This window comes from Gallus gallus, chromosome Z (assembly GCF_016699485.2).
Source record: "Gallus gallus isolate bGalGal1 chromosome Z, bGalGal1.mat.broiler.GRCg7b, whole genome shotgun sequence".
NCBI lineage: Eukaryota > Metazoa > Chordata > Aves > Galliformes > Phasianidae > Gallus > Gallus gallus.
The window spans coordinates 2,602,105-2,614,701 of record NC_052572.1 but is presented as its reverse complement, the minus strand read 5'-3'; the positions used below and the strand labels follow the sequence as shown (position 1 = coordinate 2,614,701).

The following is a 12,597-nucleotide window of genomic DNA, read 5'->3' as shown; positions in this document are numbered from 1 at the left end:
CTTTCCCCATCCTGAGCTGTCTTTGGTCTTCTTTTGTCAGCATTGTTTTGTGCCTACTCTGGAGCAGCTCTTACTAATGCACTATCTGTGGTAAGTTTGGATATTTTGTGAATTTTGTTTGTTTGTTTTAGCTATGATCTGATTTTCTCATGATACAATGCCAAGGAAACACTCCAGAATTCTCCATGTCACTCTGACAGTGTTGAAATAAGAGTGCTGCAAACAGCAGCATCTCTTATAGATGGTGCATCAGCTGAACTGTGCACCTGCAAATTCTACAATTGATAATATGACTTCAGAAACCTCTGGAGCACATAATCCAGAATGAGAATTTGCACATATATGTGAATTCCTGCAAGTGCTTATGGTTTAAGATGCAATACTAAGCTGCAGCCAATGTTTTTAAATGAATTCCAGTGGTCTAAAATTTTCCTTGCTTTTCCCACTCTGCCCTCAAGTTTTTGTCTCAAGTTTGGTCTGGAAATGAGAACTATTATTATTTAAGAATAAAATAAAATAAAAAAAGCCATTGCTCTCTTAAATACAGAATCATTGTATCTGGGCAGTTCAAGAAAGAAATGAAGCCAGAACTACCAGGCTTTGTTTCTTGAAGATCTGAGAGAATAAAGCAAAACCACATTTTAATAAAATTGATTTAGTAACTTACAATAATAAAAAAAAGTGGAACTAACAGCTTAAATGCATTCAATGTACTCATCTGGCATTCCCTTAATATCGTGTAGGTCTATGCAAAAGGCTGCTTTAAGCACACCTGTTTTGGGTATGGATCAGGGAAGAGGATATCTAGTCTTTCTCCCTGTAACGTTGGTTTTGGCAGACTCCAGGAGAGGTCAGGAGTTTTGGTCACAGACTGTAGGGTAGATGCTATGCCAGTAATTCATGGGCACTGAGGACTGAAGGTGTGTGAACAGTATTCTCAGAACTACAAGGGTAGGATTTTGGTCATTTCTTAAACAGTTGAAATGTCTACATGTGAGCTGGGTGTCTGGGCTTTTTTTGAAGTCAGCAGAGCTCTGAAGCATGATTTAGGTGCTTCAGTATTGTTGCTGAGGGTCATGCTTGCCAACAGCTGCATCTCCAAAAGGACCCAGGTCTACAGTATGGGATGCCTTACATAGCTCTGGATATTTTACATACCACTGGATTCCTCTGAATTTGGCAGCAGGGAAGCTTCCCAGACATCCATGTACCTAGCACACACGTAGACTTCTCCATACCTGCCCCTGAGCATTCTCCTCCATATCTGAATGGCCAAAAGTCTATAGGGATGAAGGGGCTTCAGGAAGATACGTCCTGTGTCACACTGTCCTAAAGAGATCACTCACACTCACAACTTCTCAAATGCCATAATTTAGCAGCAGGGAGAAGTAAGCAAAGGGAATATGCAAAAGAGGTTCCAAAACACACCTATCTATCTCACCTATCTATCTGTCCATTCCCCTCCCAGCTTGGACTACCACTCTGCACTTGGCCTTTTTGCTTCTCGGCGCTTCTCTTTTTGCTGATAACTTCAGACAACCCAGCCATTTACAAAATCCCCCTCTGCAAAGTCACCTACCCGGAAGCCAACAGGATCTACTACCTGAGAATGAAGAGAAGAGCATCAGAGAGCAGAAGAGAAGAGCAGAAGCGAAAGGAGCAGAAACCTTCTGGCGACTCAAAAATAAGCACAGGAGGCACTCCCTTGTGCACCCCCAAAAACAGTCGCAATCACTGATTTCAAGTGCCCAGGAGTTAGCAGTTTTTGAGCAGTTGGCTGGATGCAGCAAATATCACCTTCAGCAGCAGCCTGTAAGCCAGGGATTCAGCACTGCACTTTCTGGATGAAATACAATTTGCCCTTGAGCTAGGCTTTCCAAAAAGCACTCAGGTAACATAATAATGGCTGTCTTATCAATCCACATGTTGTTAACTTGAAAGCCACCTCTTATCAACAATAATTATTGGAATAGGCAGAAGAACATAAACACTGACAAGGAGCTGTATTTAATTTTAGATGTGTAATTTAACAAAATAAATATGCCAAGAGAGAGCTGGTATCTAATAATAATAAATAATGTAAGAAACACACCAAGTGCAGCACTTTAAATTAAGAACATATATATTTGAAAGTAGAATAAACAGACTGATCTCCTCCTTTCTTGTGTCCCATCAATGTCTTGCCTTCTTTTTGTGTCTTAACAGCTACAGCACACACAGGTAAATATTTTTACAGAATGCATACAATTTTTGGTGCCATCTACTGATTCCCCATTAAGTGTCAAGACAATGAAAGTATGAATATACGTGCTTTAATCATACTGCAGAAATGACTAGCTAGCAATGATCAAAACATTTTTCTTTTCCTTGCATCATCTTCTGTCTTAGAAATAGATCTATCTCCTGCTGACTGCAGGATTGCAGGTCTGAATCCCTGCATGCATCCAGTGGAAAACAGAAATATTTTACATAAAGAATGAGATAAACATTTACTGTTGGTAGCAATTACTGCAGTTCTTCCTCTCCCTTTCCCAGGGAAACTGTTCCTTTGCATTAAGCCACAAGCAAAAAGCAAGTCAAATGCTGTCCTTGTCTGTCAGGGGATGGACTGGGGTCTTCTCCTGTGTATTCAGGAGCTGTCCACGACAAATCTTGTGAAACACCATCACTCGTCATGGGAAATAGAGGATGGCCTTGCTGCTGCATCACCCAGTGAGGTGGTTTTTAACAGGCACAAGGTACAAGCAAAACACTGCTATTTTAAGTTTCCTCCAAGTCCTTTCAGTGGGGAAGGTCCAATTGCCCACAAGAGTGCTTTCCTTGGGAACCCTTCCAAAAGCCACCACAAAGCAAGCCTAGCAGAAAGACTTCCACATTCTAGAGTCATTTCATGTCATCAGTATAAAAATTGTAGACACAAAGGATCTTGAAGATTTAAGGTCAAAATTCTAAGAAACATCACTCAGTGCTCAGATTAGATGCTATCCCTTTTGCATCTTGATGTGGAGTTGTTTTGCATGTTCATTTGAGTCTGTCTGAGCAAAGAGATGGGAGCCAAGCTGTAGCGTTGTATTTGAACCTTTCTTAAAACAGGTGCTCCCCAGTCCTGACCAAGGGAATTTCTGTGTCTCCATAAACACCAGATTTGCAGCACCAGAAGCTGCAGTCACTCTAAGCAGTCCTTAGATGGGCCATCCAGGATTGAATGGGAGACAAAAATATGGTGCCATTATAAAACCATTTGAACATACTTAGAAAGGGAATTTAGGTTCTGCTTCTTATTTGGATTAGAACAGATTTGACATTCTACCTGGGAGGAAAGCCCCAAGCATACAGATAAGATCAAATTTTAGTAGGCAAGATGCACCCTGCCATTGACTATGTAGAGTTCCAGTGGATTGTTCAGTCTGATTCACCCTTCAGACATGAACACCTATGTTACATCTCTGTTCCATTTTAGACCTCAGGATAACCCCTGAATCTGGCCATATAGAGGTCCCCCAGGAAAGCACTGAGGGAATGAGTGAGCATTCCTGCATACCATAAGTTTTCTTAGAGATTAATAAAAGAGCAAGGATCTCAGCAGCCTACTCGATACATTAGTCATGAGACCTCGTCTTGTTTAGGTGGATGGGACTGACCATAGCTTGACATCTTACCTACCTCTGCCAGAGAAAGGAAGATCTGACCAATGTTCAACTGCAGTAAGCAGAGAAGCAAATGCATTACAGCAACCAAAGGCTCCCGTGGAAATCCAGGGAGCCTCCTGGAAACGCTCAACTATGACAAGATGAAGGCATAGGTTATTTCTCTTCATCACACAGGTGGAGGGGAACCACTGATTTAGGAGAAAGATTGTTTGCAGAAACATTACCCCAGCAATAAAGCCTTCTAACTATCATAGAGGGCTGCTGCAGATGGTTCTACAGTCTCAGACATGGTTAAGAGACTTTTGCAGGCTGCCCATGCAGCTGCTTATTCATGTATGGTAACTGAGGGGGGGAAAAAAAGCAATAGGGAACAAAGAAACCACCAGAAAAGTATCAGTAGGCAGTGAAGAAAGCAGAGAATCACAGAGCAGGTTTGCAGTCCATCCTTTATGCCACACAAATGAAGCAAACCAATGCTATTAAAAAAGAAAAGAAAGAAAGAAAAAAAAAAAAGTCTTGTATGTCCACTAGAAATCAGGGATAGCTCAAGGTTCCAAATTCCATAGAAAAACAGTCAGGGGATCTCTTCATCTGCTCTACAGTTTAATTTACCTCATGGACAACCCAGCTTCAGAGGAAGAGCTGAAAAGCAGCAGCAGTTAGAAAAATTCTGTAATAAATTCAGCTAGAATAATGTTTCAGAAAAACCTAACTGTGGTTAATTACGTCAAGCACATTATTTATTTTCTTAAAAATAAGAGTCGAGTCCAAGTACAACATGGCTACTGGAAAGAATTTGTCATGAAAGAGCCATTACAAACATTAACTTCTCAGCCACAAGCAAATCCATCCTGAAATCAATTAGCAAAGCAATTTCTAGGGTTGAAGCCATCCATAAAGAATAGAGAGTAAACAGGGTTATTCTGTCCCTAGCTAATCAAAAGATTTGAGTAACTATAGCCAGTACTAACAACTCTTGAGAACAGGCAAGATAACTATCCAATGTCTTCTAGATGGGAGCAGTAGACAATCAAATCACTGACTGAAGCTATCAGCCACAGCTCCAGCCATTTCCAAAGGTGCCAGTGATCTAGCACAAATTAATTGTGCATATAGAAAAAGAAAAGCCAAAAAACTAAACCTCTTCTATAGTCAGAGCAGTCATTCCAACCAGCTTACCTCTGCAGTAAATGAAATAAATATTCCTGTACAAATAAACATTCGGCCTAGCAGCAGTATATACAAAACAACTTCCTGAAAGTTTGCCTTCAGAAACCAAACAGTGCAAATGGGAACTGGCAGTGCAACATGAATGAATCATAAGATGCTTCTCCCATGAGCAGAGAAGCCTACCTATTTTGTTGTAACTGGATTCCTCTACATAAACCAAACGACTCCAAGAAAAATGCCTTCATTGTTTCTTCAAAGGCCGTCTATTTGCTTCTAAACCCTCAATTAAAGGAAGAAGTATATCTTAATTCTTTGAGATGACTCTTCTAGCTCTCCTCACATAGGCATAAGCACAAGAGGTACATGCTTCAGATAGGACTAGAGGGAATGGCTTCAAGCTGCGCCAGGGAAGATTCAGGCTGGGCGTTAGGAAATACTCCTTCTCTGAAAGGGTGGTCAGGCACTGGAATGGGCTGCCCAGAGAGGTGGTGGAGTCACCGATCACGGAGGTGTTCAAAGAGCGTTTGGATGTTGTGCTGAGGGACATGGTTTAGAGAGAACCATTGGTGAAGGGCGAATGGTTGGACTGGATGATCCTGGGGGTCTTTTCCAACCTTAGCGATTCTATGATTCTATGTCTTCATCTGGGTGTTGATGAGTGCAGAATTATCTACCAGCTAACCACTCCTCCTGAACAACTAGCCAAGCTGTGCTAGGGAAAAATGAAGGGGTGGAATTTGCCTTCTCAATGGACATTAGTTATAGCAGAGGCCAGAACCACACCGAGCATGTCATTGCCCACCAGGTCCCTTCATCTGGTGGTCCTTTTCCAAGGGGATTTATAAAACCTGGGACATGATGCACGACCAGGAAATCAAGCATCCAATAGGCCTGCAATCACAGGTGAAGTACACAAGCCCAGTCCCTATAGCCCTTTCCCAGAGCACTTACATGGCCAGACTGAAGCAAAAAAAACACCTACTTTTTGTCCTTGTACTCATTTTCTTTTTTAACTTGATGCAATATTCAAGTTAAACATGAGCACCTAAAACAGGGTGGCAAAACAGGGTGGCAGTGTTTTGGTTTTGTTAAGCCATTTGTTGTTTGCAGGAGTTTAGGTTGGAAATATTCCTTTCCTTTCTGCTTTCATCAATAAGTTCAGCTGAAGCTAAGTCTCAGAGGTTTGTTAGGATTGAATTTGTTAACTAGCCTCAGGAAGAATTTGACAAGTCAGGGGCACTGGTGGTTTGTGAAGAGCTGACAAGAAGAAGAGATTTCTAGCCAAAGGCTATCTGAGACCTCTCTGAGACCCCTTTATGGAAGGAAATTCTCTAGGAGCAGAGGTTTTGACAGCAGCCAGTAGTGGAAACTGTGACATGAGCCACCTGAAACCACTGAAGGCCACGTTGGAACGTGAGTTAGAAACTCTACTAACAGAAATCATTACCTATGGATGCCTTAGAGATTATCTGGGGCTTGGTTTGGGGCCACACGCTTCTCTAGACACTTAGGCACAGAGCATGCTCAAATCCACCCTGCCAATGCATTAAAAAAATGCATTTTATAACTGACTGACTCTTGCATGTTGCTGAACCTCAGCCCAAAGTTAAAACCAGGCATTTCAGTCAAAGTCTGGCCTGCCACGGAGCAATATCCACTCACTGCATAGCAGCAGGATCTCCATGTTAGTTGATAGATGGAGTGAGTGCTCACTGCTGGCACCTCAAGGCTTTATAATTCAAAAATAGTGCTGTGATATTTTAAAAGTGCTTCACTGACCTGAGTTTGCTTTGGGCCTGCGGTGCACAGTGTGGCCATGGGTTTGAGTTCAGCCACAGAAATACTGAGGTCTGCAGATCTTAGAAGGCGAATCCTGTCAGGAGAGGCACTGGATGGAACTATGTGCAGAAGTGGATGGATCTACCTTACTCGTCTAGGGGAAGAGCATTACGGTTCCTGGTCTTCTGTCTGTCTTATCAAGAGTCTGCTCTGGACTGTGTTGTCCATGGGACATTCTCAGCTAGAGACAGCCATTGGTTTTTCTCCCAGATATCACTGCACAGACACATTTCCATGAACCAGCAACACTCTGGTCTCCCTGAGACTCATACCCAGTTGAACCTTTGTTAGATCAGCACATACACAGAGGACAAGAAGCAATTAGAGAGCATCCAGAGTGGGGTTGCAAAGATGGCAAAGGATCTGTGGGTGAGATGTGTGAGGTGTGGTTGAGGTCTGTTTGGCCCAAAGAAGAGGAGACAGAGGGGAGGTCTGCAGCTCCCTCAAGGACAGCCATGGTAGGTAAGAGTGAACACCAGGATGTATGACGAAATTCCAAGGGAGACAAGCAGAGGATTAGCAGCTTGGGAGATGTCCCACAGGCAGACAGCTACTAGAGTTTATTCTCATGATGAGTTAAAGCTGGACGTCCAGCAACCCCTCATGTACCAGTGGGCTTATGTGTGGCTTGAAGCAGCAGTACTACAGCAGCAGAGGGACACCATTACAGAGGATGGTGACAAGCTCTCTGCCCAGGAAGAGTACCTGAAGTTGTGAAGTTGGAAAACTTACCCTTGTGCTTCCAAACATCAATGGGGAGAAGTGCCTGCAGGGTTGTATGGGAAGGGAAAGCCAGACAAAACAAAATGGCTTGTTCTGCTCTCCCTCAGCAGGTTTTCTTGCCACACTGCCTGAGCTGCTCTGCAGTAGAGCCCGAGGCACTTCCCTCCCAGCTCTGTTCAGTACTGCTGCAAGATTAAAATAAATACTGTAATTCTTTCAGGCAGCGTCATGAAGCCCCTCAGCAACGCCAGCACCTCCTCTACCAATAGCCACAATTACAGCCTGGTGTCTCAGTGCAAGCAGGAGTACCAAATGGTCAGACAGGGAGGGCAGGTGAACCTCCCCACCAGCATCCTGGCAGCCACCAGCAAATACTGAGAAGGCCTTTATGTTTCAGAGGGGTATTAAAGCAATGCAGGACTCCACCTTGAGCTGAATAAAAACCAGAACTTCACCGCATATCCAAGTATGATAAGCTCCTAAATTTTCCAGCTGCTGGGAAGTTGCTCTGTGCTTTGTCAATACCAGATACCCCCATTCTGCAGTGCTGTGTGTATTCCACAGCACAGGAGGCTGGTCTCTCTTGGTGAGCCGTGGGGCTTTTTTGTTGTTGTTAGCAGATCACATCTGCAAGGTAGCAGAACTGCCACCACCCTCAGAGTGGGATTGGTTTGCCAAATCCTCTCCCCTCACTTCTCTTTAAACCGAAGTGCACGTTTTAATTTGGAAGTTGCAGTGTTCAGAAAGGGAACAAACTCTTGGTTGCAGATGATTTTTCAGTCCTCAAGGGGTCCTTTACAAACTCCTGCAGCTGTTGCAACAGCTGGAATTCACACATCCCAGTGGCAAGATGAGAAGACCAGGGACGGATCTGTGGAAAGCAAAGGTTTCTTTTACCACACTTTGCCTGGGAACAAGAACAGAGTTTGTGTTCGGGCATCTCCAGATGCAGCTCAGTTGCCTCAGAGCATTTAACAGTTTAAGCTGCCATAAGATCTGCATTCTCACATCCTTCTCTGGGGACAACCCTTTGCACCAGAATGTTGAGGTAGAACTAAATCCATGCTCCTAAAATACGTAACTTCGTTCAGAGCAGAAGCACACAGACAGGTGAGGGCACTTCCAAAAACACCCAGATGCCTCAACCATCAGAATGCTCAGGCATAATGCACATCTCTGCAGACACAGAGCAAATTGTGTACAAGGCCAAGACAGATGGAAAGATCCTTGCACTGCACAACTCTCACAACGTGAAGTCTTTCTTTCCCTCATTTTCCCTCATTTCAGGGCACCTTTGCCTTTGCTATGTTTTGCGTCTCTGCTCCTATCTCATTTAAGTCAGTACTGACAGCTCCTTCCTCCACCATCCACAGACCTCTGCAAAACTACTCAGCCGGAAGCCAGGCATATACTTCCTGGCTGCAGAGAAACACAGAACAGCAAAGATGATGACAAGCTATCAGCCAGCGTTCTTACTGTAGCTGAGTGACTTTATTTCACTTGTGTAAATTCAATCCTGCTCAGGGTATTTTCCATTCCCAGAAATTGAATTAGCCAGCAGACATGACTTTTTTTTTTTTTTTTTTTTTTCCTCCAATTATCCACTACAAAATGTGAATCTCCGCTGCAAATGGATATCTGTGTGCTTATGTGCATATATGAAAATGCTGCTCTGGAGTTCTGCCTACAAAATCCCTCAAGCATCTACAGCCAGTGCAACTACCTCACTAAGCATTACTCTGATTATTAACTTTTTACATCTTCCCACTGCCTGATGATCCATTTCCAGAAGCTACTGGTCCTCTTTGTTTAGCTGATTAGACCTGCAACTCATGGTATGCACAGCACCTTCCACTTCTACTGTGGCCTGCTTGGCAAGAAAATAGTAGCCACTGGGATTTATATGTTGAAAGAGTTTCTTCCTGGAACTATGTCAGTGTTCCGCTCTTTGCTAAGGCCTAACAGCTGCCTGTCCTACAATGTATAGGCATGTGAGAACGGATTATTTCCTTGAAAGCAGGCAGGGACTGAAATCCCCATCATCAAGGACAAAGAAGGAGAGAGAAAGTGGAACTGCAGTAAGCTGAGATCAGATGCAGGGGTGTTGAGTGAACTGCCTAAAACTGCAAAATCGAATGAAGCAGCAGAAAAACACTTTGTCTTGCATCATAAAAATGAGGCAAGTGTGGCCAGCTTTGACATTCTCATGGAGCTCAGGTTGTCTTGAGATAGATCTGGAAAATGAACCCCTTTGGGTCTGGGCTATTTCCTGGAGCCAGAAACACAGGGCAGGGATTTGAAGGAGGGAAGATTTAAGTTGGATGTCAGGGGGAAGTTCTTTACTATGAGAGTGGTGAGGTGCTGGAACAGCTGCCCAGAGAGGCTGTGGATGCCCCGTCCATCCCTGGAGGTGTTCAAGGCCAGGTTGGATGTGGCCCTGGGCAGCCTGGTCTAGTATTAAATGGGGAGGTCGGTGGCTCTGCATGTGGCAGGGGGGTTGGAGCTTCGTGATCCTTGAGTTCCCTTCCAACCCAGGCCATTCTATGATTCTACAAAGCTGAAATTCAGAATTGTTTGAGTTGCAGTTTCCTCTCCAGTCCTGACACACTGTGATACACTTAGCCTTATCTTCCAAACTCTCTAGCATTTCAAGTGGTTTCAATCTTGCTGGTGCAGTCTACAAAGGAATAAGTGGTGTCAGAACCAAGAAGCCTCAGGGATCGGACGCATGGCATGAGGCAGAGAGCTTTGCTCACCACCAAGTCCAGGATCCTAGAGCAAAGAACAAACAGGATCACACCAAGTGCCAGCAGATCTGATTTTCCCTCCTCCAGGACAGATGCATGCAACAGGGAAAGAGAAGAGGATGTGGAGGTGTCTGAAGCTAAAGATAGCTGTACCAGAGATCAGTGTCTTCCAGACAAGTGCACATTATCCTGGGAGCCAGTTGGTCATACTGAGTACTTAAATTTAGGATCACGATGGTGAAAAACTTGCAGTGTAAAACCCATAGATGCTTGTGGCTCACCCACATTTCCATAGGCTTCCAGGCCAGCCAAGAGAAATGTCCACTGCTAATAAGAGAAGGGATAGTGCTGCCTGGAAAATGGAAAACAAATCCAAAGAATGGGACTCGAGCAGATAAATAACCTTAGCTCCTCTTTGACTTGTATTTCACCAGGCTTCGTGAGATACATCACTCAGTTTTTTGTGTGTCCTTCAGAGACATCTCCCGTGCTCGATGCCACAGCCACCTCTATGCTAGTAAATAGAACCGTGTCAGGTGGCAGCTCATCATTGCTACCTAGATGGTGAACCAACAGGACAATTATTGTCAGGTGTGGCCTTGGGCTGCTGGCACTCTCAACACCATTCTTCACTCCGGTTAGCAATATTTTAAATGATTATCTTGAAAAGTCTACAAATAAGTCACAAATTACAAGCAGTAAGTCAAAAATTACAATTTTTACAAGCCATGAGCCATTTATAACCCTCTCTTTACATAGCCCTGCTCCACTCCCATCCCAGAAGATAGACACTCTAATCAGTAAGTGAGCTTTTAGACACCAGTCATGTACCCTTGCAGCTGCACGTACTGAGAAGCTGAGTCCTGGGAGCAGGTCAGGGTGGACAGAAAGGACAGAGGGCCTCCAGAGCAAGTATACAGCATGTGTATGCTATGAGAACTACTTAATATTTGGAGCATACATCATCAATAGTTTCCAGAGCCTGGGGAGCTATGGCTAAGCCAGGGACAGGGAATTGGTATTCACAAGGCTTCTGGAACTTGACATCAGACTATCTGCTGATTTTTGTAGCCTCATATGCAGCTGTATCAGAGACATACCACAAGAGGGAGACGAACAACAGAGCTGGACGGCTCTGCTCCCCTGTACTCCTGATAGCCATTTGCTAGAGAAAGCACTGTGCAGCCATCGTGCTGAGGAATGTCAAATAACAGCTTTCTCTAGAGAATTTTTACAGGCCAAACTGAAGGGTCAGGAGCTGCCCACATTAGCATGGCTTTTGGTCCAGTCTATATAAACCCAAAACTATTTTCCTCAGCAAACAAGTGCAAGATTATGACAGACTCCTTGCATGCTCTCTGCTGAAACAAAAATTTCCACCCTGTTTTTGCTCATAAAAACAAGATGATAAAAGTAATGTGGCCACAAACACTGATGGGAACAGGCATGCTGGTGTTGCTTCTCCAGTCACCTGGCCTCCAGGACATATCAGCTGGCTATGGTTATGGTATGGCTATGGTTATGATATGGATATGGCAGGACATATCATTTGCTGGCTGTGGTATCTGCCTCCCCAGCCAGCATCTGAGCTGAGCATCACCTATCTATAGGAAAAAAAAAAAAAAAAAGAAAGAGTCTGGAACAGCTTCTGAGTGATTAGTTCAGTAAGTATTAGAGCAGGAGGCTAGACCAGATGAGCTCCAGTGATGCCTTCTAACCCGTGTTATCCTACAGCCCTAAGTCACTAGAGCACTGTTTTTGATGCTGTCTCCTCTAACATCCCCACAGATAAGTTAATGAAGTGCTGGTTAGATAAGTGAACAGCAAGGTGGGCTGAAAACTGCCTGAATGCTTGAACCCAAAGTGCTGTAATCAGAGGAACAAAATCAGATAGAGGCCAGTCAGTAGTGTTGTTACCCAGGAGCAAAAAATCGTAGAGTCAGAGAACCATGGAATGGCCTGGGTTGAAAAGGACCACAGTGATCATTGAGTTTCAGCCCCCCTTCCATAGGCAGAGTCGCCAACCACCAGACCAGGCTGCCCAGAGCCACATCCAGCCTGGCCTTGAATGCCTCCAGGGATGGGGCATCCACAGCCTCCTTGGGCAACCTGTTCCAGTGTGTCATCACCCTTTGCATAAAAAATTGGTTCTTATCTTAATGATCTGGGATATAGGGTAGTTTGCAACCTCAGCAAATCCATGGAAGATACAAAACTCAGGGGAATGGCAGATGCAGCAGAGTGAGGGTCATACTGCCATCCAAATGAAACGCAGCTCGCTGGAGAAATGGGTCCACAGGAACCTCATGAAGTACAACAAGAAATGCAAAGTCCTGCCAACCGGGGAGGAACAACTGAAGGCATCAGGATGTTTTAGGGGCACCCAGCTGGAAAGCAGCTCTGCAGAAAAGGGACTGGGAGTAGTGGGCCTCAATGACTTCCTCGTAATGAGGGTCCCAAAACTGAAC

General features: G+C 44.3%; 1 protein-coding gene and 1 long non-coding RNA gene across 3 annotated transcripts in view; one reads left to right on the top strand and one right to left on the bottom strand.

Moving 5' to 3' along the window:
- LOC107051909 (urea transporter 2-like) overlaps window positions 1-2,160 on the top strand; it is a 288,833-nt gene extending 286,673 nt beyond the window's left edge. For both annotated transcript variants that reach the window (XM_015277424.4, XM_040656169.2), the window contains 2 exons: window positions 41-90; window positions 1,469-2,160. In XM_015277424.4, the coding sequence (XP_015132910.2) occupies window positions 41-90; window positions 1,469-1,738 (320 nt within the window). In that variant the 3' untranslated portion in view covers window positions 1,739-2,160. The remainder of the gene's footprint in view (window positions 1-40; window positions 91-1,468) is intronic.
- Window positions 1-12,597, bottom strand: part of LOC121108467 — a 31,613-nt gene that overhangs the window by 13,494 nt on the left and 5,522 nt on the right. The window lies entirely within an intron of this gene.